At 45.4% G+C, this 27446-nt stretch overlaps 1 protein-coding gene across 1 annotated transcript in view; it reads left to right on the top strand.

Annotated features, from left to right (window-relative positions):
* Nucleotides 1-27446, top strand: part of GPR158 (G protein-coupled receptor 158) — a 452345-nt gene that overhangs the window by 44170 nt on the left and 380729 nt on the right. Inside the window, exon 2 of the mRNA XM_030201149.1 lies at nt 773-878. Within this exon, the coding sequence (XP_030057009.1) occupies nt 773-878 (106 nt within the window). The remainder of the gene's footprint in view (nt 1-772; nt 879-27446) is intronic.

Below are 27446 nucleotides of genomic sequence, written 5' to 3'. Positions count from 1 at the left end.
TTGGCAGATTCTCTTCTAAAATATTGGTGAAACTTTAGACACGCTGACCTGCACATCTCAATTCCTACTTCTCCAACCTGTCTAAATTGGGGCTGTACATGAAAAGGTTGCAGGCAGATTGATTTAAGAAAACACTTTATTCATTCTACTTCATTCTGATTCTCCATTTGATTGCAGATCTCATATAAAATAGTTTAGATGAACAGTGACAAAGGAAATGAAGGTCATTTGGTCCCACCTTCTCTAGAGATTGGCTGTGTTAACACAATAACATGTCCCCAGTACTATCTTGTAGGGTATGTTAGAGGTCAGCGAATGGTGACAAATCATTTGATTAGATTTTTTCTTTCTTTGCACCCTAAAATGTTTACACGTGTGCTTCTTAGTTTAAGTTTAGATAAATTCCCTTCCTGAACATAGGTTAGTTAAGATACTGTACCTCTAGTACTGGTCTCCAATAATTAAAATGTATCATTTAGATTAGTATAGTATGATGCAGGGACAGACTGACAGTGATCTGGGCCCCCACGCAATAAGGACATAGGCCCCTAACCAACAATCTGACATATATTACTATTACTGATTAAGGGAGAGTGGGCTCCCTACTGCTTTGCCCTCAGGCACTGCCTATTGACAAACTGGTCAGTCTGCCCCTAGTATGATGTGTTGCAGTAGATGTGGTTAAAGTACTATTTTAAGAATTGCATATGCTGATGACTGCTTATAAAAGCCATTGTTAGTGCTTTACATTGATAAATGCTTTTTATTTCAGGGGAGTAGTTAAAGTGGACATAAATCTACAGAAGCTAGATATCGACCAGTGTTCAAATGATGGCTGGTTTGCGGGAACTCACAAATGCCAAAACAATAGTGCAGAGGTAAGAAAGCAACTAAGAGCTCGTATAACTATACATAATAGGATTCCTTCTCTGAAAGTTTCCACTTCTAATTTTTAGGATTTCTTTAACTTCAGTGGTTTTTCATGGCTGAGCTAGTTAAATACTTCAAATTAGATGTTTAGAGATAACAGGGGTAACTTTATAACTACTCACAGTAGTGTAATATGCATGTGTACTTTTGCCCACAGGGGGGCCAATGCAGAAAGCCAGACAGTAGAGCCATGTGCCGATGGCTTTAGCATGTGGCTTCCACTGCGAAATTAACTCCAAAATATATTGCAGTGATGCAGTATGCAATGAGCATGAAAATGACTGCCATATTAAAAATGCACAGTAATCTGCAGCTCAGTGAAAAAAATGTCCCCCTTCCCGTCAGTACTTGAAGGGGACATTTAAAAAAGACTGGTGATTTGCATGAGCTCCCAAATCTCTGGTAATCTAACGGTTCCCTCCCTCCCCCTGACCCAACTTAAAAAAAATCCCTGATGTCTAGCAGCACCCCCCCCCATCCTCCATGCCAATGTGCTCCTGCCTCTGCACTGCCATCTTGGAAAATGGCACTGCCTGATCCTACATGACGCATCCTGGGACCCCATCTTAGGATGGACCACAAAAGTCAGGCAACACCATTTTCCAAGAAGGCAGCATGAAGACAGGAGTGAGTGGACATCACTCCTGCTTTTTCAAGGTATGCCCTGAGGTTTTGAGGGGCCTGAAGGAGAGGTTGGGAGATTTGGGGGTACGATAGACACCATGGAATTTAAAAAAAATGTTGTGGGGGTGGGGGGTGGGTGAGGAGGAGCTGCTAGACTACCAGGGAGTTTCTTTTAAGATTGGGGCAGGGTGGTCAGGTTGTGGAGAGGGAGGGGTCTGCTGCACTACCAGATCTTTGGTTTGGGTGTCAGGCATGGAGTACGGGATGCTGCTAGGCACCAAGTGCTCCTCACTTAGAGTGAGACATTGTTCCTGACCCTGATCATCAGGGTGTCCAAGAATATTGTTCTTCAGTTTAATTCTTAGTTTAATAGCTCTATGAGAACCGTGTTCAAAACATGCAAGACCTTTTTCCATTTTAATTGCACATTTGTTTGCTTAGTAGCATCATATATATGTCTGTACCATACAGGTTCAACACTAGGCCTTGCTTTATATAGAGTATTACAGTAGTAAATGAAGTTGTCCAATTGCATACCCTATCAGGGTGCATAGCTGATTTCCAAGTATCTCACAATACAAGGAAAGTAATGTCTAGGGTTACAATGAATTACAATTCCAATTATTTATAATTTCTATATGTGCAGATGTGCCTGTTTTGACTTATTCAGGCTGGCTGCTAAGGACTGCATACTTATATCTGCCAACAGAGTGAACAAGCAGACGGCGAAGCCTGCCGTGACTTTGCAGCCTATCTCACAGATATTGTAAGAATGTCAGACTGAGCATGCAAGGAATTTGCAGGTCTATGATGTGCCAGAATAAGGGAAGTAGTTATTAAGGTGTGATAAAAGTTGAACATTTACCACACCTTGATTTATCAAAGGATTCAGCAAGCAGTGGTAGCTCAGTACTTCAGGGTACTGACTCTTGATGTAAATGAATTATACTGCTTGTGAGCCATCTTGTAAGTATTATTATTCTATCGTCTCAGGAGCATCAGGCTGGAAAACCATGGTCCCGAGACACATCTCTGAGGGACTGACTAGAGTTAACAGAAGATGTCCCCAAAGCACCCTTCCCCCACCCAGAAGCTCCTTCAGAGTTTGGCCTCCCCTCTCTGACAAAAAACCCACTTTTCTTCATTGTGCTTTTGGGTTGTAGGGCTAACCCTTGCATCACTACAGGGACCTGAGATGACTATCTTTTTGAGTATGTATGGATGCTGGTTCAGTCTTTCCTATATTAATGGAGTTCTTTTCTTGTTATTAATGACATTGTGGATCGCTTTGATCTGTATATTGATAAAGCAGTATATCAAGATCTAATAAACTGTAAACTGGAATCCACTCCCCTTTCAAAAGGTCCCTCCACCCACCAGTAGGCCATTTCAGGTTTCAGGATTTTTCTTGATATACCACCAAAGAGTGTATACCATCATAGCGGTTTTCAAAATTAATGATGCGAGAGATTAAAGGAAAAGAACTACAATGTCTATAGGAAAGGTAACTTACCTATAGGCAAAGGCACACAGTCTCAGCTTCAAGCTCAGAGATATTATCAGGGAGACAAGTGCTAGAATGTAGCCCCATAGGTTTGTCTGAACAGGTAAGTTTTGAAAACCACTCTGAACTCTGAATGGGATCCCAGCTGGCATACTTCAGTGGGAAGGGAATTCCAATGAATTGGCCCAGCAACTGAGAACATGGAATTACGCAGGCTGGTCAATGGAATCAGACATGGAGCCGGTGCGACCAGAAGAGATTGAGCACCTGAGCAGAGATCTCAAGGGGGGGGGGGGGGGGGGAGGGTAGGTATGACAATAGGTATTGAGATGGAATTGATGGCTGGCCAGATAGAAGAGTCTTATGAATTAAAGTGAGAATTTTATATTGGACACGATATTACACAGGGAGCTAGCGTTCCTTTCATAATAAGTGGGTAACAAGGTTATATTTACACCCTCCCAATACTAATTTCACAGCAATATTTTGCATCAGTTGAAGACACCAGAGCTCTCGTTGATTAATCCCTTTAAATAAAGCATTTAATAGTCAATACTAGTGAGGACCAGAGCATGCGTTAAGATACGAAATGTGCCTGGCTCAGAAAAAAGACATAGGGATTTGATCTGGAATAACTTTTAAAAACATTTGGAGATCACTTTTGAGATGTGGCTTGAAAAAGAGATACCTGTATCAAAGGTTACCCCTAGGATCCTGAGGGTGTCAGAACTGGAGATAGTGTTTTAATACCGGAGGGAGGGGACAACAAGAAAACAATAGCTTTTTAGATTTGGATACATTTAGTTTCATCCTGTTTCATTCAATCCATAGTTGTATTTTTTAAACTTGGTGGTAAGAGTTGTCTGCACTGAGGAATCATCTGGCCAGTACATTTAGATACTGGGGGTATGTCATCCATGTAGATAAAGCAGGTAAAACCAAGGTCAGCCTACCTTCATGTTCCCTGGGGTCTAGTGAGGGTCCAGGTAGGAACCATCTCCAGTTGCTCCTGCCCTTGCTGGCACCAGGTTCAAAATGACACTGGCAAATCCTGGTAGTAGTCTCATGGTAATACTGCTAGGGATCAAGTTTCTGTGTAAAGGCAGCCCTTATATAGAAACCTGATCCCTAGCGCTAGTACCAGAAGACTACCTCTAGGGATTGGCAGGACCATTTTCAACCTAGTGCCAGCAAAGAAGGAGCAACTGGAGATCATTCCTGTCTGGACACTCAGTAGACCCCATGGAACATGGAAGATAGTTCCAAGAGGGGACCTTTGAAAGTGTTCTTGTTTCCGTGCTTTTATTATTTCTTAGACTGTGTGACTCCTGATGCAGTCAATTCCACTGAAACACGGGCTCGTGTTGAGTCCCAGATTTGCCTTTTTGGATATACAACACACAGCATAAGCATCTTCATTGCACAATAATTTCTGTTGGATATATAATAAACTTTTAAACCTAAATTTATGGACTCGCTCATTCCTTCAGGCCCAGGTCATCTCCTCAAAGACCTTTGGGTCTTCCCTACTTCTATTTTACATCTTCTTGTCCATAGGAAATTGTTTTTTTTTCCTTTTTGTCTGCGTGTGTGGATGCATTCCAACCTCATCCTGCAGTAATCAGCATTTAAGACAAATCTGACTGCTACATGCGGAATATTGACCCCCTTAGACTGCAAGCCCTCCATGAAGAGAAAATAACAAAAGAACCTGATTGCATTTGAACATATATGCTTCATTTTTACTGATGCTTGTGCTAAAATTTAGGCAGGGCTGGTTCTAGGGTCTCTGGCGCCCCCCCTGCAAACTATCAGTCTTCCCCCTGCCAAGCCCCAGGCCAGCCCAGCCCAACCCAGCATCTCCTTTCTCTCTTCTTCCTCCTCTCCCTTCTCCTGCCTGCCCCCTTTTTCAGCCCCAGCTCCAGCTCCATTCTCTCATCCATCCCCTGGATCAACTTCCACCTACAGCTCTGCCTCTAGACATTTGGGTCTGGTGCACTGGCGCCGGCAATACATGCTCCTCTGAGTCACAGATTAAGTTAATTTTGTGACTCAGAGGAGTATACGGTGCCAACGCACCAGACCATTTGATCAGAGGCAGAGCAGTGGCAGTGAAAAAGAGCAGGGCAGCTGGGGCGGGCTAAAGCCAGGCACCCCCAAATGTTGGTGCCCCCCCTGCCCTGCATATCCTGCTTACCGTGTTCTGCCAGCCCTGAACTTAGGGGCAATTTAATAAAGCTTTTCATACTGTATATAAATAGCCACTTTAAGATAATGTATTCCATGAAACTCTCTCCCCCCCCTCCTTTTGATGACTTACAGGATACTACATTTACATGTACTGCACATTCCCTACTGCCTTTGCTAATGTACACTTGGGAAATGGGACAAGAGCATACAATTGATCTTCACATCAAGGAGAAGATAATCAATACCAATCCCATCAACTACTCCCCTGGGCTGCTGTTCAATCAGACCGTTCAGACTTACATTTATCTGTGAGCATCTCCAAGCAGAATATGTAAAATGATAATGGAGCTAACACTTAGCATATAAACTGTTGATCCAGTCTTATATCTTCCAAATGAGTTTTTGTGATTTACACATGCAAAACGTGGCTAAAATAAGAGATTTTTTTTTCTTGAAGAATATAAGCAAATAATAGCTATCACTTCGTTTACATATTTGTTGTCGTTAAAACCTGTAAACATTGATGACAGATATAGTGCAGGGCAAATGGACCAGAAGCCAAGATCTGCAAACACAAAGCAATATCAAAAAATTAATTGGAATACAAAATAGATGAGTTGATATCAGAGATCAATAGCTTGAGTCTTGAGAGAAAAACCCTGCTTTTTAGGGCTTTTTATGCAGTTTTTGGAGCACAGGAGTATCTCATGGTTAGAGCAGCGGGCAGGAAACTGGAAGGCTCAGGTTAAAATTTCTAACCAGTATGCTGTTGGCACGTTCCCAGCCAATGACTCAGAAGGTTTCTTCTGTAGCAGTCAGCAACAGTGGGTAGTGGTTCAAAACAGCCCCCGAGTCTTCACTCTGATGTAACTTCCCACTTCCACATAGGTGGGAAGAGTGAGAGAGAGGGCTTGGGTTGGCAAGAGCAGGCTGTCTGAATCATTGCCTGCTGCCACCGACCTACATAAAAAAAGGTGAGGCACATGCCAGCAACACAGTGTATACACATTCTGTGTTATGGCAATAATTATGCAAACTTACTGTAGTTTCATATAGCACTACTGTGTAAACAAAAGAACATTGAAGCAAACTCCCTGAACAGTTTCTACTTCATAAAAGCTATAAATTAATGCTCAAAAATAATTATGGAAGTAGAATATCACCTTGTTCAAGGGTAGATTTAAAGGTCATTGCAGGATATTCACAATGAATTTGCATGGACTATCTCAGTTGTATGTAAATCTCCGTCTCATGCTTTCATTGTTGGTATCCTGAAAACCTGACTTTGGATCTGGCCAGGAACAGATTTTCAGAGACTTTAGCAAGGGCTGTTTCAGTTGCCTAATATCTTTAAATATGGAACTTCTAAGCCTATTTCTTCATTGGCACAGAAAAAAAAAAGATTTGCCTTACTGAATCAGATCCCAAATGTCTATATTGCAACATGGCAAGTATATACAAAATAACTGTAAAAGTGATAAGCATTTTTTTAATGGGTAACATTTTTTTGTTAGTTTTTTTTGCTGCAAGTAAAGGAAGATGAAATATTCTTTTTGTCTATTCAATAACAGTTTAACCATATATTTATTAGTTATTGTTGCAACCATAGTGATATTTTTTTACAATCTACAAATCACTTAACATGTATCCTCATGGTATATGGAAAAAGAGGTTTTTCTCAGCAGGTGGCATATGCAAAATTAAATACATTAAAACAATCATTTTCCATTCTGTTCAAGTTTTCACAGGAAGAAAAAATACAAATTGATCCAACAGAGCATAAAATCCTATTTATGTTGAATATCCAAGGAAAAAGTCTCCATTGACCTCAAAATAGTCTGGCATCATTGAGCTGCAGGATCAGCACTTGTTTCTCACAGTCTGAGTAAGCTGAGCTTCCCTCTGGTGCCTTTTGCCTGCAGAAAGTATTCAACTATTTTTAAAGCTATTTATTGATAGGAGTAGGACAGCTTTCTTGGAAGCATATTTCATAGTTTCAGCGTTAGGATGAACCCATTAAAATTAGAATATTTATTATTTATAGAGTGCCCTTAGTACACACAGAGGGGCATAATCGAAAGGGGCGCCCAAGTTTTCCCGAGGACGTCCTCGCAGGACGTCCCAGCAAAGGGGTGTGGAAACCCATATTATCGAAACAAGATGTGCGTCCTTCTTTTGTTTTGATAATACGGTCGGGGACACCCAAATCGCGAAATTTAGGTCAACCTTAGAGATGGTCAACCTAAATGTTGAGATGGTTGACCTTAGAGATGGTCGTCCCCGGTTTTCGGCGATAATGGAAACCGAGTACGCCCATCTCAGAAACCACCAAATCCAAGCCCTTTGGTCATGGAAGGAGCCAGCATTCGTAGTGCACTGGTCCCCCTGACATGCCAGGATACCAACCGGGCACACTAGGTGGCACTGTAGTGGACTTCATAAATTGTTCCCAGGTGCATAGCTCCCTTACCTTGTGTGCTGAGCCCTCCAAAACCCACTACCCACAACTGTACACCACTACCATAGCCCTTAGGGGTGAAGGGGGCGCCTACATGTGGGTTTCTGGTGGGTTTTGAAGGGCTCACATTTACCACCATGAGTGTAACAGGTAGGGGGGGATGGGCCTGTGTCCGCCTGCCTGAAGTGCACTGCACCCACTAAAACTGCTTCAGGGACCTGCATACTGCTGTCATGGAGCTGGGTATGATATTTGAGGCTGGCATAGAGGCTGGAAAAATATTTTTTTTTTATGTTTTTTGAGGGTGGGAGGGGGTTAGTGACCACTGGAGGGAGTAAAGGGGAGGTCATCCCCGATTCTCTCCGGTGGTCATCTGGTCATTTAGGGCACATTTTTGTGGCTTGGTCGTAAGAAAAAAAGGACCAGGTAAAGTCATCCAAGTGTTCGTCAGGGATGCCCTTCTTTTTTCCATTAGCGGTTAAGGATGCCCATGTGTTAGGCACGCCCCAGTCCCACCTTCGCTACGCCTCCAACACGCCCCCGTGAACTTTGGTCGTCCCTGTGATGGAAAGCAGTTGAGGATGTCCAAAATCAGCTTTCGATTTTGTCAATTTGGGCGACCCTTTGAGAAGGACGCCCATCTTCCGATTTGTGTCGAAAGATGGGCGCGCTTCTCTTTTGAAAATAAGCCTGACAGTGTGCTGCATGAGAAATAACTTTGCCCTCAATTCTGCAAGATATCTGCCCAAATTGAAAGTAGGAACTAGTAACATAGGTCAACATTTAAACATTCTCAGGGCCCAAATCCATAGAAGTGGCAACATTAAATATATATACAGTGATGAATGCTGCCATAATATGGATTTCCGGTGGTATTCAGCTATCCTATAGTTATACGGATAAAATTAGGACAGCCTCTGTCTGGACCTAAATTTATGCATACTGCTATAGAGTATAAACGGTGCTTTAAATTGTGTATACAATTATGTGCGCAATTTAATTGAATGAGCCAATTAGTGCCAATAATTGGGCCTTAACAATTATCAGTGCTAATTGGCAGTAATTAAGATCTGCGTATGTAACGTTTTTGCACAGATCAAAAAAGGGGGCACAGCCATAAGAGGGTCATGGGCGGATTGGGAGTGTTCCTGCAATTTACGCGTGTTGTTGATCCACACATAATTTAGGCATGAGAATTTACACCAGGGTTCAGTTGGTGTAAATTACTACTACTACTTAACATTTCTAAAGCGCTACTAGGGTTACGCAGCGCTGTACAATTTAACATGGAAGGACAGTCCCTGCTCGAAGAGCTTACAATCTAAAAATGGTCATGCCTAAAGTAGTTGCAGATCCTGGCACTAAGAGCTATTCTATAAATGGTGCACAACCGTGGTAGCAGTGGTTAGCATATCTGGGTTTAAAAAAGTTTTGGACAAATTCCTGGGGGAAAAGTTCATAGTCTGTTATTAAGATGGACATGGGGGAAGCCACTGCATGCCCTGGGATTGGTAGCATGGAATGTTGCTACTATTTGGGTTTCTGTCAGGTACTTGTGAACTCGATTGGCCACTGTTGGAAACAGGATACTGGGCTAGATGGACCATTGGTCTGACCCAGTATGGTTATTCTTATGTTCTTATCTCAGAGCACCACTTATAGAATAGTGTTAGCTCTCACTTTTCTTGGCGTTAATTTTTCAATACCATATACAGAATCTAGGTCATAGTGACTAAATATTGCCAGCTCTCTGTAGACGTAGGCAGAATGCTTATACTCTGTCCTGGAAAGATCTGTAAGAATTTTCAGTGGCACTATCTACATAGGAGACAATTTTACAGTGAAGTGGTATGTGCATAAATGAACAGTTTATGGTTAAGTGGTACTCAGTAAGTACGCACCTATGCCCCGATGTTCAAAAGTAAACATGGGTGCTAGAGGCCATTAGCACCGGAGTAGGGCCCACATTTACCAGCACAGGATGTTCGGATGCCTGGAGCGAGGGATAGAATGAGCATGGGAAGGAATAGTGCAATGAGCATCCAAATGCATGCTGATGACATCATTGGCTATTCCTCCCCAATGCTCAGCAGGGCAATGTGCCAAAGAGGGTGCTCCTCCCACTGAAAACCTTACACCAGCTCAGAGTTGGCATCAGGGTTTGTGAAGCAACCTGGACCATCAAGCCCTGGTGGTCTGATGGACCCTAGACCCCAACCCAAACAACTGCTGGTGGCCCAGTGGGCCCCAAGAGCTCACCACCACCCTCAAAGACAAACTCTGGTGGTCCAGTGAGACTCCAGAGCCCCCCACCTCCCCAAGGACAAACCTTGTTGGTCCAGTGGGTCCCCATAGCCCCCCACCCCCAAGGGCTAAACCCTGGTGGCCCATAGGGACCCCTAGTTGGACCACCCACCTGGTGGTTTACCTCGAAGGAGGAGGGAAGGTATACCATATATGGTAGTTAGGCCCCATCCAGTGCATCCCAGGATGCACCGGGCAGGGCAGGGTGCTGCCATTTTGATGATTACACCCCACAGGAGGAGAAAGTAGGACTCCTTCCCTCCTCCTTCTTTGAGAAAGGCCACCAGGGGCAGGGATGGTCCAGCTAGGGGTTCCACTGGAGCACCAGGGTTTAGTCCTTGGGGGTGGGGGAGTAGGGGGTTCTGGGGTCTCGTACCACCAGGGTTTAGTTATGGGAGTAGAGGGGTCCTACTGGACAGCCAGGATTTGTCTTTGTGGGTGGGGTGGGGGCTGAGGTCCCACTGGACCACCAGGATTTTAAGTCCTTGGGGGGTGGTTTGGGGTCCACCGGACCAGGGCCACCATGAGGGGGGACATGGGGGCAAGATTCTCCCTGGCCTGGCCTCCAATGGGGGCCCGACGTTGGGGTCTGTCTCTCTCCTGCTCCTGATGGGACCCGGGTGATCACATTAATGAAATCACCTGGGTCCCGACAGGAGCAGGAGAGAGACAGACTCTGGCACCAGGTCGCATTAGAGGCTGGGGAGGAGCAGATAAAGAAATCCAAATTGGGTTCAGCTTCTGGGCCTCTGGTTTGGCTGGCTGAGGTCCCAAGCCCACCAGCAGAAGCCTTCCTCCAGCGTGTTCTCTGCTACATTACCTTTTCTGAGGCTGCTTCCCCTCATGTCACGCATGCTCTGGTTTTGATGGAATTGAGCATGTGCGATGTAAGGGGATGCAGCCTCAGGGCAGGCAATGCGGCAGAGAACAGTGCTGGAGGAATGCTTCTGCTGGTGGGGCTTGGGGACCCCCACCAGCCAAGGTATGTGGAGTTGTGGAGGGGCCAGGGAGGTGGGGCAAATGTGCCCACCTACTTTGGGCTTTAAAAATCTGGCTATGCTGCTTCCTGGGGGGGCAGCAGTGATGGTCCTGCCCAGGGAGGGGGGGCAACAGCAGCGGTCCGGCCTCAGTCTCTCAGCAGCCCTGCACCAGACCCCAGGGCTGAAAGCCTTTGGGGGGTCTGGGGGTCCACCGGAACTCCAGAACCACTAGGTTTGAAGTAAGAGCTGGCATTCTGCGCATGCACTGAAAAGTGTGCTTAAATGCACAACTCTTGAAGGCATGCACCAGGCACTATCCTGTTCCTAACTGCCAAACACAATCCCTGATGCTCCAGCATTATGAACACGCCTACTGTATATTTGAACCTCATTAGCATTGAGCTTTAGGGAGTTGTTCTGGAGGTATTTCTCACCATTTAGTACAATGCCAGAGTTTTGAGCATCAGAGCCCTAGATGCAAAGCATGGTCCTTTGTGAGTGGGCATTCACAGGAGCAGATTTGGGGTAGAGCATGGGCGGTTTTTGTGCAACCTAGGCACAAGCACTTACACCAGCTGTATGGCTAGTGTGTTTGCACCATCGATATGGACATGTTTTCAACTACTTATACTAGTACTGTATGATGAAAAGTAGGACAGCTACTGTTTGTTATAAAATAAACTTTAAATAGGCATATTTTGAATGTCTAAAATCGGGTGCCCCCCCTTATTGAATTACTCTCATAAATGGAAATTGTTTTTAATTATAATAAAATCTACAAGTCAAGTTTTTGCCTTTGTATATACTGTGCCTATCTACTACTACTATTTACTATTTAGCATTTCTATAGCGCTACAAAGCGTACTCTTAACATTTAAGCCTGTCATTGGGGGACCCTTCAACAGCCTGTGTGCATTGAGAGAAAAGGTGAGGTATTCTAGCCACAGACTTTACTTAAATTGTTTGTGTGCCAGCTTCTCAGGTTATCTCTCAGCCTCACTGATCTGAGATATCTGCTACATTAATGTAGGAGTTTAAAAAGGAATACTTATAAATTTAGGCCTGCCATTTATATACCTAGATTTATAAGCTTGATTTATGAGCTTAGTGCTGAAAAGGTCTAAGCTCAGTGTGCAGCAGCAGCAGCTAAGAAAGCAAACAGAATGTTAGGAATTATTAGGAAAGGAATAGAGAACATAGAAACATGATGGCAGACAAAAGCCATATGACTCATCCAGTCTGCCCATCCTCTGTAACCCCTAACTCTTCCTTTTCCTAAGCAATCCCACATGCTTATCAAATGCCTTTTTAAATTCTGAAACAGTCCTCGACTCCACAACCTCCACTGGGAGGCCATTCCATGCCTTCACCACCATTTCTGTGAAATAGTACTTCCTTAGATTACTCCTAAGCCTATTCCCTCTTAACTTCATCATATGGCCCCTCATTCCAGAGCTCTCCTTCAGTGAAAAAGGCTGTCTTCCTGTACATAAATGCCCTTGAGATATTTAAATGAATATCATGTTCCTCTCTCTCTCCTCTCTTCCAGCGTATACATGTCCCTATATTTTTGGGTTCAAGACCGCTTTCTAATTTTGTAGCCGCCCCTGGACCGACTCCATCCTTTCCGTAGGTGCGTTCTCCAGAACTGCACACAATTACTCCAAATGGGGCCTCACCAGAGACTTATACAATGGCACTATCACCTCCTTTTTCTTGCTGGTCATGCCTCTCTTTATGCACCCAAGCATCCTTCTGACTTTGACCGTCGCTTTTTTTACCTGTTTGGAAGCTCTAAGGTCATCAAACATAATCACCCCCGAAGTCCTGCTCTTCCTTTGTAAAATGAAGCATTCACCCTTTATACTGTACCCCTCCCTCGGATTCTTGCAACCCAAGTGCATTACCCTGCATTTTTTTGGGATTAAACCTTAGTTGCCAAATATTGGTCCATTTCTCCAGCTTCGCTAGGTCCTTCCTCATGTCATTCTCGCCCCTCTAGAATGTCCACCCTGTTCCAGAGTTTGGTATCATCTACAAGAGACAAACTTTACCAGACAGCCCTTCCGCAATATTGCTCACAAAGACGTTAAAAACAGCCGGCCCCGAGAATGTTATAATGCCTTTGCATTTATTGCTCCATGGTGCGACTGCACCTTGAATATTGTATGCAATTTTGATCACCGCATCTCAACAAAGACATAGTGGAATTAGAAAATGTACAGAGAAGGGCAATAAAAATTATAAAGGGGATAGGATGACTTTCCTATGAGGAAAGGCTAAAGAGGCTGCTGTGCCATGCCCTCCCCCAAGCTCAGGTCACGCCCCCCTCTCAGGCTATGCCTCCCAACTCGGGTGCCCCCCCCCCCCACAACTTGGGCTGCCACCTGCACCTTGGCCTCTGTCTGCTCCTCCCTCGGTCTGTCATCTCTTGCTCCTGGGTCCTGGCACACAGGAGCAGAAAAGAGATAGACCTGTAAGCTGGCAGGTAGAAGGTTCTGCTCCCTCAATACCTTGCCAGCGCCAGACTCCCCCTTGGAGGCCGCGGCCCTGGGAATCATGCCCTCTGCCCCCCCCCCTTAAGGCTGACCTGGCAACTAATTAGGAACTGATCAAAGGAAACCTAAGTTTTTTCACTTAAAAACATTGACAACTGAGATTCTTCAAAAAATATTGTTAAACAATATTATACCAATTTGTACATTTAAAAGGATATTTTAGTAAGAAAATGAGCTTCTATCTACACAACTCTAAGGCACAACAACAAAAAATTGCCTCCTTCTTTTTCTGAGTCACTCTAGTCATGTCTGGGAAGATCCAAGTCTGCTAATCTTAAAAAAGCTGCTTCCGAAAGTCTCTATCCCTCCCTATGCCATGAAGCAATTCCCAACACAGCCGGGATGAGCTGAAGGCATAAGCTGACAATCTGGGCATGCAATCCGTGCAGTAACATTTTTAAAAAACTTTTTCTATTGGAGGGGCGTGTCAGAGAGGGAGAGTGGGCAGACAGCATGAATCATTTAGGACCCCTTTTAAAAAGCAGCAGATATTTCATACCGTCGCTTGCCACACGCCATTCCAGCACTACCGCAGGGCCCCTTTACTGCAGCTTTGTAAAAGAGGCCCTTAGAGCAGCTACATTACCGTGTGCTAACTGATTAGTGCATTGAGCCTTTACACCCTACAAATAGGTGTCGGGTAAGTGGTCACACACTAATTTCTTTAATGGCCAATGTGCCAGGGCCGTTGAGAGGGGGGCAAGATTCCCGTGGCCGGGCCTCCAAGGGGGGACCTGGTGCCGCAGTCCCTCCACCCGCCCCCCTCCGTCCACCACCGGGCTGGGCCCCCCTGAATTCAAATCATAGTGCCTCACCTCGACCTTGCTCCGTGTGAAAGAAGCACAGCAGAGGCAGTCTGTAGATCGCCTCCCTTCGGGCCTTCCTTCCCTGTGTCTCGCCTTCGTCTGATGTAACTTGCGCGAGGGCGGGACACAGGAAGGGAAGGCCCGAAGGGAGGCGATCTGCAGACTGCCGCTACTGCGCTTCTTTCACACGGAGCGAGGTCGAGTTGAGGTGCTATGATTTGAATTCAGGGGGGCCCGGCCCGGTGGTGGATGGAGGGGGGCGTGGCCCTGGGCCCGGCCCAGTCTCTCGGCGGCCCTGCCATGTGCTAATTCAGAAAATAGGAGGGAGGAGGGTGGTATATATTGGTTGATGCACATTAATTGGAGTGGAGGAGTAGCCTAATGGTTAGTGCAGTGGGCTTTGATCTTGGAGACCTCAGTTCAATTCCCATTGTAGCTCCTTGTGATCTTGGCCACCAGGTACAAAAACGTAAGATTGTGAGCCCTCTAGGGACAGAGGAAGTACCTGCATATAACATGTACAGCGCTGCATACATCTAGCAGTGCTATAGAAATGATTAGTAGTAGTAGTACTTTTTACTGCCACATAGTGAAAAGACCTCCTAAATGCCTGATATTAGAGAGGGTTTATGCTAATAAGCATGGGTACAGCTAATATAGAAGATACATATGTCAAACATATTTTGCAACCTACCAAAAATGACTGATAAGGAAATCATTTTATGATTGCCAATATCCATCCATATGAGTTTTGTTGTATTACTGCTGAACACCACTGTTTAGTTGGCCAGCAGAAAGATGCTGGAGTGGGGGGCTAAGGATGACTGGGAACCAGCATATATTTCCAAAATACTGTAAATTAACTGGGCTGAAGTAAGCAAATAGTGGAGAATTCAGGGAGCCAGAGGGTAAAGAGAAAGGATGACATTAATGGAACACAGAGAGGTGAGTGTGAGGTGGGGTTGGGCTTTGAATGATAAGGACTGGAGGCAAAAGGGGGGAGAGAGAAAAGGACAGGGTTGAAAGAGGCAAGTGGAGGGGGGGGAGTAGTAAAAGAAGAGTAAAAGAGGAAATGAATTAGTGATGGGCAGAGTGATGGGAGTTTGGGGCACAAGTAGGGAAGGGATGGGGCAAAGAGGGCAGTTTGGGGTGGGGCCAGGATAGAAAGAGAGGGTATGTGAACAGAAAGGGACATGAAGGTAGTGGGGAGTGAGAGGGTGACGAAAGACAGATGAGGCAAGGGGCAGCAGAATAAGGGAGTGGAGTGAGAGGTGAAGTGATGGTAGACAAGAATGGGGGGAATTGCAAGGGATGAGAGAGAGAGAGAAGACATCTATTGGGTACAGTGTACAGGAGGGGCAAGAGGACTGAGAGAGGGTATAGGTGTAAAGTGTTATATTGGGACTGCCAAGTGTGACGTTTGTGAGCCCTTGGCCCAGAGGTGGCCGCGTGAGAATCACTCAACCACCTCTGGGTAGACCGAGTCCCCTCAGAACTAAGAATGCTCCCAAGAACTGGACTGGACCACAAGTGGAGATGAACTGAGGCAACTTTATTAGTAGCAAGAAACACAAGGCTAAAAGGGTAGCCAAACGGCACAGCAAGGAAAACAGGCAGCCTAGCTATACAGTCTAACCTAGCTGAAGCAAGGCAAATGTAAAACACAGAATAAGGTAAAGTAGAACAGCCTAGCTGAATAGGGAAAACAAACATAAGCAGCCTAGCTGCGCGTCTCACTACTAGTGGAAACAATGCAAAGCATAAAGTATACAGTAAAGGTAAAGTAGAACAGCCTAGCTGTATGGGGAAATAAAACACAAGCAGCCTAGCTGCACATCTCAATACTATCAAAGCAATTCAAACATATGGCATACAGTAGAACCAGTGATGTACCAAGGGGGGAGGGACGGTGGGGGCGGTCCGCCCCGGGTGCACGCCGCTGGGGGGGAGTGCCACGCGCCAGTCAGCTTCGTTCGTTTCCATGCTCCCTCTGCCCCGGAACAGGAAGTAACCTGTTCCGGGGCAGAGGGAGCATGGAAACGAACAAAGCTGACTGGCGCGCGGCACCCCCCCAGTGGCATGCACCCGGGGGGGGTTTCTTTCACTGGGGTGGGGGGTGTCCTTTCATGGGGGGGTCGCGCTGCACCGGGGGGGGGGGGGGGGGCGCTGCACCTGGGGGGCGGGGTGCATAGGCGATCCGCCCCGGGTGTCAGCCCCCCTAGGAACGCCACTGAGTAGAACACAATAGACTAGGCAAAGGGCCCGCTCTAGCATGTCAGAGACAAACAGGCAATACTTGGCCGACAAAGGTAACACCGCTAGAGTAGAGGTTAAAGAAATGGTTCATTCTGTCAGTACACTCAGATGAGCCACTGAACAACCACGGCAAGCTCCCTCAAAACCAGAGTGGAGCAGAAGCAAAACAAAGGGAAAAGAAAGAATCTCTTAAGGACCTGCACCGCAGGTAGAGGCCTGAGCGGGTCACTCTGCTCACAGAAGACTAGGGATGTCACCTAAGACAAGCAAACAGTCACTGAGGAGCCCGAGCCGGATGCTCCCAAGGCAAGCAAGATAAAGCAACAAAGCCCGAGCTGACGCTCCCAAGGCAAGCAAGGCGAAGAATCCTTGCAAAGAAACAGAGTTGGAACTAGCAGCGCCCAGGCAGGCCTGGGCCCCATCCAGGATAAGTACCAGAACACTGAACACTCTCAGAAGCCAGCTTAAGAAGTGCTCAGTGCTGATGACATCACCTGCTTGGCCTCCACCACTCTACAGTGACCCCACAGGCCACTGACTCAAACTGCAGGTAATTTTAGAAGGTTAGAAGGAGGAACAGGGCACTGATGAGTGCCCTGACGAGCAAGGCACGGACATCGACAATGATGACTGGGACACCAAGCATCCTTGGAGGTAGAAGGTTTTATATTAGGGCAACCATGCCCCCTTGTTGTTTTGTGGGGGGTGGAAGGTGTTATATTGTGACCACAGAACCTCTGTTGTTGTTTTCCTTTGAATGGAAGGTGTTATGTTGGGGTCACCAAACCCTATATTTTGTTTGGCACATTTACTGAATCTGCCACTGTGACTGTCACCACACGCCACTGCTACCAGTAGAATACACACAAAATATAAAGGGGCACACACCAACTCTGAGGGTAAAACATTCTTAAATATCAGATTGCTGAAGTGTGCCTCAGGAAAGGGATGAAATCAGTTCCATGCTGGATTAATATCCTTCAGATGGCATATTTAGTCAGAGTTGGTCTAGCATCTGCAGTCAGTGCAATGCTTCTGCTGCAACAGATTTGAGGTATAAAAATGCCTGTACTGTCAGCTTCAATTAATGACTGTGCCTCACTTGAAAAAAGAAACATACTCAAATGTATTTTCCTCCGTGCATGGTTCTTTGTTTAACAATATTTATCACTGATGAACAATGTAATGATTTAATTGTAGTCAATGTGACTTGAGACTCCTTTTCAGTGCTGGGCTTCAATAGCGGTATGAATAATTGAACAATCTTTGTCTTTCATGGAGTTTCTGATTTTCTGTTTTGATCTTTGTAAATTGGAAGGTCAGAGTATCTGACCTAAAGCTCAGAAGTAATTACTAAGTGCTCAGTGTGAATAATTAGATTCTTCCTCAACGCATACTTTCCTGCTGGTACAGCATTGCCTTTTCTTAACAGCAAGCCATTGTTATGGCTTGCAAATGTTCTGTATGCCAAATAGCAGAAGGAAAAAGGTGATTAATTATATTGGAACATTTCTGAACAAAGTACAATTGGCCTAAAAACTTAGAGGCTGATAATCAAACACCTATTGAACAGAGTAGCCTATTATCTTTAGGTAACATTTTAGCTGAACCTAGCCAGCTAGGTTGTAGTTGAAAAAATTTCTCTTATGTCTAGGTGGTCAAAATTTGATTGGGGGCAAATTGAAGAGCTGAGGGGGAGAATTTGAGAGAGACTAGTTGAAGAAAGCGTTTGACAAAGTACCTCATGAAAGACTCCAGAGGAAATTGGAGAGTCATGGGATAGGAGGTAGTGTTCTATTGTGGAGTAAAAACTGGTTAAAAGATAGAAAACAGAGAGTAGGGTTCGATGGTCAGTATTCTCAATGGAGAAGGGTAGTTAGTGGGGTTCCCCAAGGGTCTGTGCTGGGACCGCTGTTTTTTAAAACAGATTATAAATGACCTAGAGATGGGAGTAACGAGTGAGGTAATTAAATTTGCTGATGACACAAAAAGTCGTAAAATTGTGGGAGGATTGTGAAAAATTACAAGAGGACCTTACGAGACTGGGAGACTAGGCATCTGGCAGATGACGTTTAATGTGAGCAAGTGCAAAGTGATGCATGTGGGAAAGAGGAACCCGAATTATAGCTACGTCATGCAAGGTTCCACTTTAGGAGTCACTGACCAAGACCGGGGATCTAGGTGTCGTCGTTGATGATACGTTGAAACCTTGTGCTCAGTGTGCTTCTGCGGCTAAGAAGCGGCTAGGGCTCTTCAGCTTGGAGAAAAGGCGGCTGAGGGGAGATATGATAGAGGTCTATAAAATATGAGTGGAGTTGAAAGGGGTAGGTGTGAAGCGTCTGTTTACGCTTTCCAAAATTACTAGGACTAGGGTGCATACGATGAAGCCAGAATGTAGATAATAATATTCAAAACTGAGAATAACAACAATATCAAACTTTAATATAATAAAACAATCAAAATGGTGTGTCAAAAATGCATACCTAGGGCTCTGTTTACTAAGGTACCGTTTTTAGCATGTGCACAAAATTAGCACGCGGTAACTGTTTAGGTGCCCATAGGAATATTGTAGGCGCCTACACAGCGCACGCTAATGGTTAGCGTGCGCAAAAGGCACTAATGCGCCTCTAGCAGGGCTTAGTAAACAGGTCCCTAGAGCTCTAAACAACAAAATTCACATGGGAACATTATCTATATAGATATATACAAAATTATTTAGACTGTATACTCACAATATTGTTTATCCACTCCTACCCTAGACGAGATAACATTTAATCATCTCTCTGACTTCATGTGCAACTTTCTTTAAATTACTCACCTTATTTTCTAATTCCTCTTATTCTCTTATGTTACATTTTTGTTTATACCCTACGCTGTCTATTGAAATGTTCTATTACATATTGTGTTGACATTGTAAGTAGTATACTAGCCATATTTTGGGGCCCTTTAACTAAGCCGCGCACCCAACGTGCATCAAAGCAGAGTTACCGCCTGGCTACCACGTGGCCTGGGCGGTAATTTTGTTTCTTACGTGTCCACTACACATGCCTGAAAATAATTTTTATTTTCTGGCACATGGCTGAAACCGGGCGGTAGTCATTATTCTACTCATGTAGATGATTACTGCACAGTTACCGCATGAGACCTTACCACTAACTCAATGGGTGGCGGTAAGGTCTGAGACCTAAAATGGATGCTCGCCAATTTTTATTTGGCTGCACGTCCATTTTCGGCAAGAATTTTAAAAAGGCCTTTATTATAGGTGCGCACCCAAAACATGCACCTACACTAGCGCGGCTCATTTTTCAGCACACCTTACTAATACTACTTATCATTTCTAAAGCGCTACTAGACGTACGCAGCGCTGTACACTTGAACATGAAGAGACAGTCCCTGCTCGACAGAGCTTACAATCTAATTAGGACAGACAAATAGGACAAACAAGAGATAAAGGAATATTAAAGTGAGGATGATAAAATAAGGGTTCTGAACAAGTGAATAAGTGTTAGGAGTTAAAAGCTGCATCAAAAAGGTGGGCTTTTAGCTTAGATTTGAAGACTGCCAGAGATGGAGCTTGACCTACCGGCTCAGGAAGTCTATTCCAGGCATATGGTGCAGCAAGATAAAAGGAACAGAGTCTGGAGTTAGCAGTGGAGGAGAAGGGTGCAGAAAAGGGAGATTTACCCAGTGAACGGAATTCCCGGGGAGGAATGTAGGGAGAGATGAGTGGAGAGATACTGAGGAGCTGCAGAGTGAATGCACTTATAGGTCAATAAGAGGAATTTGAACTGTATGCGGAAACGGATAGGAAGCCAGTGAAGTGACTTGAGAAGAGGGCTAATATGAGCATAACGACACTGGCGGAATATTAGTCGTGCAGCAGAATTTTGAACAGATTGAAGAGGAGAGAGATGGCTAAGTGGGAGACCTGTGAGAAGCAAGTTGCAATAGTCTAAGCGAGAGGTGATGAGAATGTGGATGAGGGTTCTGGTAGTGTGCTCAGAAAGGAAAGGGTGAATTTTGCTGATATTATCGATAAAGAAATGACAAGTTATAGCAGTCTGCTGAATATGTGCAGAGAAGGAGAGGGAGGAGTCGAAGATGACCCCAAGGTTACGAGCTGATGAGACAGGAAGGATGAGATTGTTATCCACAGAAATAGAGAATGGGGGAGGAGGAGAGGTTGGTTTAGGTGGAAAGATGAGAAGCTCAGTCTTGGTCATGTTTAGTTTCAGATGGCGCTGAGACATCCAGGCAGCAATGTCAGACAGGCAGGCTGATACTTTGGCCTGGATTTCGGCTGAGATTTCTGGTGTGGAGATGTAGATCTGGGAGTCATCAGCATAAAGATGATACTGAAAACCATGGGATGAGATCAGAGTACCAAGGGAAGAAGTATAGATGGAGAAAAGAAGAGGTCCCAGGACAGATCCCTGAGGTACACCAACTGACAGTGGGATAGAGGTAGAGGAGGATCCACTAGAGTATACACTAAAGGTACGCTGGGAGAGAAGAAGAAAACCAGGAAAGAACAGAGCCCCGAATCCAAGTGAGGACAGCATATCAAGGAGTAGGCTGTGATCAACAGTGTCAAAAGCAGCAGACAGATCGAGAAGGATGAGGATAGAATAGAGACCTTTGGATCTGGCCAGGAACAGATCATTAGAGACTTTAGCAAGCGCTGTTTCAGTTGAATGAAGGGGGCGAAAGCCAGATTGAAGTGGATCAAGAATAGCTTGAGATGAAAGAAAGTCAAGGCAACGGCGGTGAACAGCACCCTAGTAAAAGGACCCCTTTGTATTGTTATTTGAATATTTTTACTGCTGTAATTGTCTATTGTTTATGTTTGATTTACTCTTCTACACTGCCTTGCGTGATTTCTTTGAAAAAGGTGGTAAATAAATCCTAATAAATAAATATGTAAACAGAAATGCACTAAAAAAAGATGACATAAAATGTAAAGGAATATAATGCAATAGAAATATCCCTAAAAATGTATATATGCATATATGAAGCTCTGATAAAACAGAATTAATGAATATTGGTCAATGTACAAGTACAGGAAAAGCACAAAAGAATGTCAGAAATAAAATGTGGAGGGGCATAATCGAACGCGAACGCCCATCTCCATGGGCGTCTATCTCCGAGAACGGGTACATGAAGGGGCGGGACATACCATATTTTTGAAAAAAATGGGTGTCCATCTTTTTTCCGATAATACGGTTTGTGCCAGCAAAATGCATCGGATTTGTGCGTTTTTCAGCAATAATGGAAACTAAAGGCGCCCCGCTCAAAAACGACCAAATCCAAGGCATTGGGTTGTGGGAGGGGCCAGGATTCGTAGTGCACTGGTCCTCCTGACATGCCAGGACACCAACCGGGCACCCTAAGGGGCACTTGTAACAATTAAAAAAACAAAGCAAACTACCTCTGAAGTCCATAGCTCCCTTCCCTTGGGTGCTGAGCCCCCCAAATCCCCCCCCGAAACCCACTCCCCACAACTCTACACCATTACCATGGCTGAAGGGGGGCACCTAAATGTGGGTACAGTGGGTTTTGGGGGCGGTTTGGAGCGCTCCCATTTACCACCACAAGTGTAACAGGTAGGGAGGGATGGGCCTGGGTCCACCTGGCTGAAGTCCACTGCACCCACTAACAACTGCTCCAGGGACCTGCATACTGCTGTGATGGAGCTGGGTATGACATTTGAGGCTGGCATACAGGCTGGAAAAATAAGTTTTTAAAGGGTCTCAGTGTGGGGAGGCAACAAAAGACCCGGATCCACTTTTCACAATCCCTTTTATCATTTCTCCACCCTACCTTTGGAGGCTGGATTCCCCCCATTTCCATCCACCCGGCCAACTTTACCAGTCCCTGTTGCCATAGTGACTCCTAGAAAATCCTCTCACCTTCTGCCTGCAGCAGAGACACTTTTCGGGGGGGTGGGGGTAGTCACAATATGGGCCCTGTTTACTAAGCCACACTAGAGGCACATTAGCATTTTTAAATGCTAGCACACTTTAGAAAACAGGGCTTTATATCTTTCATATGATTGTTACGTATAGTGTTGTTAAATGTTTATGTTTCTGATACTCTTTCATGTTAGTTCTATTACCAGGTTTCAATTTGCCATTTCCAAGTTTATCTCATTGATTGTATTTATGCTTCTATTTGGTCATTTTAGTATTGGTATGTTGTTAACAAAATTGTACATTTTATTTCAAGGTGTACCTGCTGTGTACTGCCTTGGGTGAAGCTCTTCACGAAGATGGTTAATATTTCCAATACATAAAATTAACCACAGTTCATGGTGTTATGCAAAACTGGATGTTGAAAAATAGACTAATGGGGGGAAGTTATCAGCGTGGGCTACCGTTATGATGTGTTATTTTTCTCTTAACCCCAGTCATTAATAACCGGATCTTTCTGTATAAAATGGGACATGTGCATGAATTAGTGGTAAAATAACACACCTTAACGCTAGCCCACATTGATAATAACACCCCTATAGCTGAATTCCAGAGTTAGTGAGAGTGTGAAAGTCGGGTGACCTGGAATTAAATAGCTTTACTGTGCCCACTGGGATCTCTATCCAGATAAGGAGATAGGTCTGCAATTTAATGATATCGGTGGGGATGAAATGGTCTTTGAAGGGTTCTATCAGTCACTAGTCAATTCTCGTTACTTTCAATTATGTCAAATTTCCCATTTATAAACATTGTTAGAGCAGTTTGGTCTTGTTAAGGTAAGCTGTGCTCTTGTTCTAACTAGGATATACTGCGCTGTTTATTGGTCTCCAGAAGAATATACCCAAAGTTTGCAGTTCATGAAAAATTCAGTTGTATGCATTGTCACTGGCTGTGGAAAGCACCAAAGAATGTTGTCAATACTGGCTAAGTTACAGTGGTAACCAGTGGAGAATAAGCAGGGGTGTAGTTCCCATTTAGAAAGCCAGGCAAAATGCCCAGGGCCACCCAATGGTAGGGGCCGCCCGACAAGTCCTAGCACCTCACTCCCCACTCAGATCCTGACATCTCTGTCCCCTGCAGGTCCTGGCATTTCTCCACGTTTCTCTACCCCCCTCCCACAAGTCTGGTATCCCTCTGTGACCCTCAAAACCCATATCAGGCAGCTGGCAGAGGCAGCAAGGTAGACAGCCTGCCTCCAGCCAGCACCACTAGGACCTTTCTACTGCTGCATCCAACTTCTCTGATGTGAGCAGGATGCAGCAGAGGAAAGGCCCTTGTGGCACTAGCCAAAGTCAGTCTGTCTACATCATTGCCTCTACTGGCTGCCTGCCATGGGTTTCAAGGGTTGGAGGAAGAGGAGGGTTAGAGAGATGCCAGGACCTGTGGGGGAGATGGACAATATCAGACCTGCAGTGGGGGAGGGGAGAGGAGAAGAAATACCAAGACCTACCAGGGGGTGTGGGCATTGAGAGGAGGGGTTAGAGAGATGCCAGACAACATAGATGTGGGAGCAGAAGAAGAAAAGGATACCTGGATCTGCATGGGGTGGGTGGGAAGAGAGGGGGATAGATACCAGGACCTACATGGGGGGAGGAGGAAATCAAGGCAGAGGAAAGAGAGATCTGGGGAAGAAAAGGTGAGAGATGATGCTGGACTTAAGGGGCCGAGTGGAAGGGGGAGATAGCGAGAGAGAGAAAAGAAAGGAGGGAGAGATGCTGGACTCTGGAGTAAGTAGAGGGGCATTTTTCTCTTTGTATCTAATATTTTTCCAGTTGCTAAAGTACCTTAATCGTTTATGGCCCCTATTCACATTCTCTTCCTAGCTCTGTCCATTCCTAATCTTTTCCCTCACCCCCTACCTCTCTCCGCTACAGGAACTCACTTCCCATCCATTGACTTCATCACCTCACCTTCTCTCCTACCCACTTCCTCCCTCTTGGCTTTTAATCTCCGTCTCTTTCTTCCCTCCATTTTGCCTTCCCCATTCCACCTAAATACCTCTCGCCTTCGACGCCTCGTGGCCACACCTCTCCTACTCTCCTCCGCTCTCTTTTACCTCCTTCTCTTACTCTCAGCTGGTGGACACAATCCCAATCGCTGGCCCTCCTCACCAACTATTATCCAAACTCTACAGATCTCACCGTGACCTCTCTAACCTCATCTCTATTCCTCTACTCCCCTCCTCTTCTCTGCCCTTCTCTTGCGCCCTATGGAATGCCCGCTCCATCTGTAACAAACTCCCCTATATCCAGGACCTCTTTATCGCGCGTCACCTCCATCTGCTCGCCATAACAGAAACCTGGCTCTGCCCTGATGACTCTGCTTCAGTCGCAGCCCTGTGCCATGGCGGTTATCTATTTTCACATACTCCTCGCCCTGCTGGCCGTGGGGGCGGTGTTGGACTACTTCTCTCTCCCTCCTCCAGATTTCAACCCCTTCTTCCACCTTAATCTCACTGTTTTTCCTCCTTTGAAGTCCACTCTATCCGCCTTTTCTCTCCTCTGCCTCTTCGAATAGCGGTCATTTATCGTCCCCCTGATAAGTCCCTTTCATCCTTTCTCAGTGACTTTGACGCCTGGCTTGCCTTCTTCCATGATCCTTCCTCCCCCTCTCTCATCCTTGGTGACTTTAATATTCCTGCTAATGATCCTTCCAACTCTTATATTTCCAAGTTACTCGCTTTAACGTCGTCCTTTAATCTCCAACTATGCTCCACCTCCCCCACTCATCAAAATGGTCACTGTCTTGATCTCATCTTCTCCTCCAACTGTTCACCTTCTAGTTTCCTTGCCTCTGATCATCCCTCCTCTGATCACCATCTTATAACTTTCACACTTAAATCTCCTCCCTCCCAGTCCCGTCCTATCCTATCTAATTTATCTAGGAATCTTCACGATATTGACCCTTCATCTCTATCCTCCCATGTTTCAAACCTCCTCTCTACTGTGGCACCATCCACGTCTGTCAACAAGGCTGTTTCTTCTTACAACAATACTCTATCCTCTGCCTTAGACACTCTTGCACCTTTGATGACCCGCCCTGTAAGGCGTACAAAACCCCAACCTTGGCTGACTTCTAATATCCGCTACCTACGTTCCTGTACCCGCTCCGCCGAACGCCTCTGGCGGAAATCTCGGGCCCTTGCTGATTTCTTACACTTTAAGTTCATGCTGACCTCCTTCCAATCTGCTCTTTTACGTACCAAACAGGATTATTATATCCAACTGACCAACTCTCTTGGCTCTAATCCTCGACTTCTCTTCACCACATTGAACTCTCTCCTCAAGGTGCCCCCTCCCCCAACTCCCCCTTCATTATCTCCTCAGACCCTTGCTGAATTCTTTCACAACAAGGTTCAAAAGATAAACCTTGCTTTCTCTACCTCACCAGCTCTCCCTCCACTAGTCCGTTCCCCTCTCTCTCCTTCCCCTCATTCCCTTTCCTCCTTTCCTGAAGTTACTATTGAGGAAACTACACTTCTCCTTTCTTCCTCAAAATGTACCACCTGTTCCTCTGATCCCATTCCCACCCACCTTCTTAATGCCATCTCTCCTACTCTTATTCCTTTTATCTGTCACATTCTCAACCTCTCACTTTCCACTGCGACTGTCCCCGCTGCCTTTAAACATGCTGTGGTCACACCTCTCCTTAAGAAGCCTTCACTCGACCCTACTTGTCCCTCTAATTACCGACCCATCTCCCTCCTTCCTTTTCTCTCCAAATTACTTGAGCGTGTTGTTCACAGCCGCTGCCTTGATTTTCTCTCCTCACATGCTATTCTTGACCCACTACAATCTGGTTTTCGCCCTCTCCACTCAACCGAAACTGCGCTTACTAAAGTCTCCAATGACCTATTACTGGCTAAATCCAGAGGTCAATATTCCATCCTCATTCTTCTTGATCTTTCCGCTGCGTTTGACACTGTCGATCACAGCATACTTCTCGATACCCTGTCCTCACTTGGATTCCAGGGCTCTGTCCTTTCCTGGTTCTCTTCCTACCTCTCCCTCCGCACCTTTAGTGTTCACTCTGGTGGATCCTCTTCTACTTCTATCTCTCTGCCTGTCGGCGTACCTCAGGGTTCTGTTCTTGGTCCCCTCCTCTTTTCTATCTACACTTCTTCTCTTGGCTCATTAATCTCATCCCATGGCTTTTCCTACCATCTCTATGCTGATGACTCCCAAATCTACCTTTCTACCCCTGATATCTCACCTTGCATCCAAACCAAAGTTTCAGCGTGCTTGTCTGACATCGCTGTCTGGATGTCTCAACGCCACCTGAAATTAAATATGACCAAAACCGAGCTTCTCATTTTCCCCCCCAAACCCACCTCCCCGCTCCCCCCGTTTTCTATTTCTGTTGCTGGCTCTCTCATTCTCCCTGTCTCCTCAGCTCAAAACCTTGGGGTCATCTTGACTCTTCTCTCTCCTTCTCTGCTCATATCCAGCAGATTGCCAAGACCTGTCATTTCTTTCTTTACAACATCCGTAAAATCCGCCCCTTTCTTTCCGAGCACTCTACCAAAACTCTCATCCACACCCTTGTCACTTCTCGTTTAGACTACTGCAATCTGCTTCTTGCTGGCCTCCCACTTAGTCAACTCTCCCCTCTCCAGTCGGTTCAAAACTCTGCTGCCCGTCTCATCTTCCGCCAGGGTCGCTTTACTCATACTACCCCTCTCCTGAAGACCCTTCACTGGCTCCCTATCCGTTTTCGCATCCTGTTCAAACTTCTTCTACTAACCTATAAATGTATTCACTCTGCTGCTCCCCAGTATCTCTCCACACTCGTCCTTCCCTACACCCCTTCCCGTGCACTCCGCTCCATGGATAAATCCTTCTTATCTGTTCCCTTCTCCACTACTGCC

This window comes from Microcaecilia unicolor, chromosome 1 (assembly GCF_901765095.1).
Source record: "Microcaecilia unicolor chromosome 1, aMicUni1.1, whole genome shotgun sequence".
NCBI lineage: Eukaryota > Metazoa > Chordata > Amphibia > Gymnophiona > Siphonopidae > Microcaecilia > Microcaecilia unicolor.
Note: the sequence above shows the minus strand (reverse complement) of the source record. Positions and strands in the feature narration are given on the sequence as shown.